The sequence below is a fragment of the Microcebus murinus genome, chromosome 15, assembly GCF_040939455.1.
Source record: "Microcebus murinus isolate Inina chromosome 15, M.murinus_Inina_mat1.0, whole genome shotgun sequence".
NCBI classification, from domain to species: Eukaryota; Metazoa; Chordata; class Mammalia; order Primates; family Cheirogaleidae; genus Microcebus; species Microcebus murinus.
The window spans coordinates 31,511,341-31,513,638 of record NC_134118.1 but is presented as its reverse complement, the minus strand read 5'-3'; the positions used below and the strand labels follow the sequence as shown (position 1 = coordinate 31,513,638).

General features: G+C 68.8%; 1 protein-coding gene across 7 annotated transcripts in view; it reads left to right on the top strand.

The window, feature by feature from the left end:
- Window positions 1-2,162: 2,162 nt before the first annotated feature.
- The window catches only part of RAPGEF2 (Rap guanine nucleotide exchange factor 2), a 241,484-nt gene continuing 241,348 nt past the window's right edge, over window positions 2,163-2,298 (top strand). For all 7 annotated transcript variants that reach the window (XM_012735611.2, XM_012735606.2, XM_012735607.2 and 4 more), the window contains exon 1: window positions 2,163-2,285. In XM_012735611.2, coding sequence (XP_012591065.1) covers window positions 2,217-2,285 — 69 coding nt within the window. In that variant the 5' untranslated portion in view covers window positions 2,163-2,216. The remainder of the gene's footprint in view (window positions 2,286-2,298) is intronic.

The following is a 2,298-nucleotide window of genomic DNA, read 5'->3' as shown; positions in this document are numbered from 1 at the left end:
GGTTGGGGACCGCTGTGTTAGCTGGCAACCTATTCCAAGTGTTTAAAATAAACTAGAAGTTGAAAAAGCATGTTTGAAAATCTGGAAAAAGTTCAATATAGTAGCTCATAAATTAACAATCTCCCTCTTAGACTCCATATAGACATCAAAACATGAACCCCTGTGCGTATGTGGCATACAAAAATAAAACTCTGGGACCAGCAGTGTAGTCCCCGATGCTTGGCTAGTGACCTTTCTGCTTTTGGGCTGACCTTACACACCTAGACCTGGCTCAGGGAGGGAGTAGTAATGTCTTAAAGGACTATGTTACAGTCTTTGCACCCAATGAGTCTGGCTTGGAAATCTGGGATCTAGAGAAGGTTTGCTCTGCCCAAGGCAAAGCCAGATCTAACCAATAAATGTTCCTGAATATGTCACAGAACTTGCCACCTTGGTCTCTCCATAACGCCTGATCACCTTTAAATCTGGCATGTTTGTGTGTCTGGGGGGCGGTATTGGGTCTGGTGTTGAAACCTATCTCCTTAGTTTCGTGGTCATTTTAGTGTCTGAAGGTGCCAGAGCGGGCACGGAAGGCATGAGAGGGCGCAGTAAATTACAAAGAAGCAAAATAAACCCTAAGAAGATTTATCGCCACGGAAGCAACTCCTGGGTCCAACAAGAATGCCCGGTGCGGCCCAAGCTTGCGGGCCGGACTTCTGCCCCCGGGGTTAACTTTCCGCCCCGGGGCGGCGGCGTGGCGCCAAGCGCAGTCCGAGGGAGGCGACCCAGGCTGCTGGCTCCTGCCCGGGTGTGGGCAGGGGGCACGGCGCGAGACAGGGGGAGGGGACTGGGGAGGCGAGCCCTGCGCTTCTCGCCTGGGCACCAGGACTCGCGCCCGCCCCCGGGCCAGGCCAGCTCGGCCGTGGGCCCCGCGCCGCCCCGCGGCCCGAGCGCCGGCTCACCTGGTCGCGGCGGAGGTGCCGCTCCGGCGCGAGGGCGCGGCCGGCGGGCGGGCTCCGGGAGCGCCAGGAGGCGGGACCGGCGCGGCGGGCCGCCCCGCCCCCGGTGATGCGGCGGCCGCCGACTGGCCCCCGCCTTGTCACTCACTCCTCACCATGGTTGCAGCACAAAGCAACAAGCCCCGGAGGCCGCTTCCTCCCTGAGGAGCGGCTCGGGCGGCCGGAGAAGGCGCCGGAGGAAGAGGCGGAGGAAGAGGAGGGGAATCGCCGCTTCCCAAACACACTCTGCGAGGGGGCTGCGCGCGGCGCTCGGCTCTCGGCCCTCGGACGCGGGCGCGGAGTCCGGACCTGGACTGCCCGCGGCCCCTCTTCGCCCCCCGCCCGCGCAGACCGGGAACAAAGTTGCGGAGCGCCGGGCCGGAGGGCTGCAGCCCGGGCGGCTGCTCTGGCCGCGGGCGCCGGGGCAGCGCGCTCCGGGCGCGCCGATGGGGGCAGGCGGCGGCGGCGGAGCCCACGGCGGCAGCCCGAGCGGCGGCGGCGCGGCGGCCCGAGGGGATGCAGCAGCAGTCGGGAGGCACGGCCGATCGCAGTAGACGGAGCCCAGGAGCGGCGGCCACGGCGGCCGAGGCGGTCGGGCTTCGCAGCGCCCGTACCTGAGCGAGACCCGCCCGGTCGGTGCTCGCGACCGGCGCCCCAGTGCCCGAGGACCGGGGACGCGGGAGACCCGAGCGCTTCCCGGAGACCCCTGGGCGGCGGCGCGAGCCCCTGAGAGGAGGGGGCGACCCTCGGGGAAGGGGGAGAGGAGGCTCCGCCTGCCTGCAGCCCTCCCCCTCCCCACTGCCACTCGCACCTCCCTAAAAATAACTCGGGCCTGCTGGGACCAGGAGGAGCCGCCACTGTCCCCCGAGTGGAGCCGGGGGAGGCGTGTCGAGCCGGGGCCCGGAGGGAGCCGGCCGAGCGGCGAGGAGGAAGAGGAGGAGGAGGAGGAGGAGGAAGGGGAGCTCCCCACCGCCGAGCGCGCCGCAGGCTCGGGGCCCCAGGGACACTCTCCGCCGCGGTCTCCGGAGCGGCGCGCCACGGGCGCCCGTCGCGCCCGTCCCGCGCTCGGGGCCCCGGGCCCAGCCGCGCCGCCCCCCCGCGGGCCCCGCGCCGCCGCCGCGCGGTTTGGCTTATTAGCCTCGGGCGGGCGGAGCGCGCAGGGCGGAGGCAGCGGCCGCGCCGGGCCGGGAGGAGGCCGGCGAGGGTGCGGAGCGGCCCCGGCCCGGACCGCGGGGGGAGATGGCGTCCTACGTGGATAACAGCTTCCGCCAAGCGGTGATGAAGAACCCCGCCGAGAGGACCCCCCAGGTGAGAACCGCCG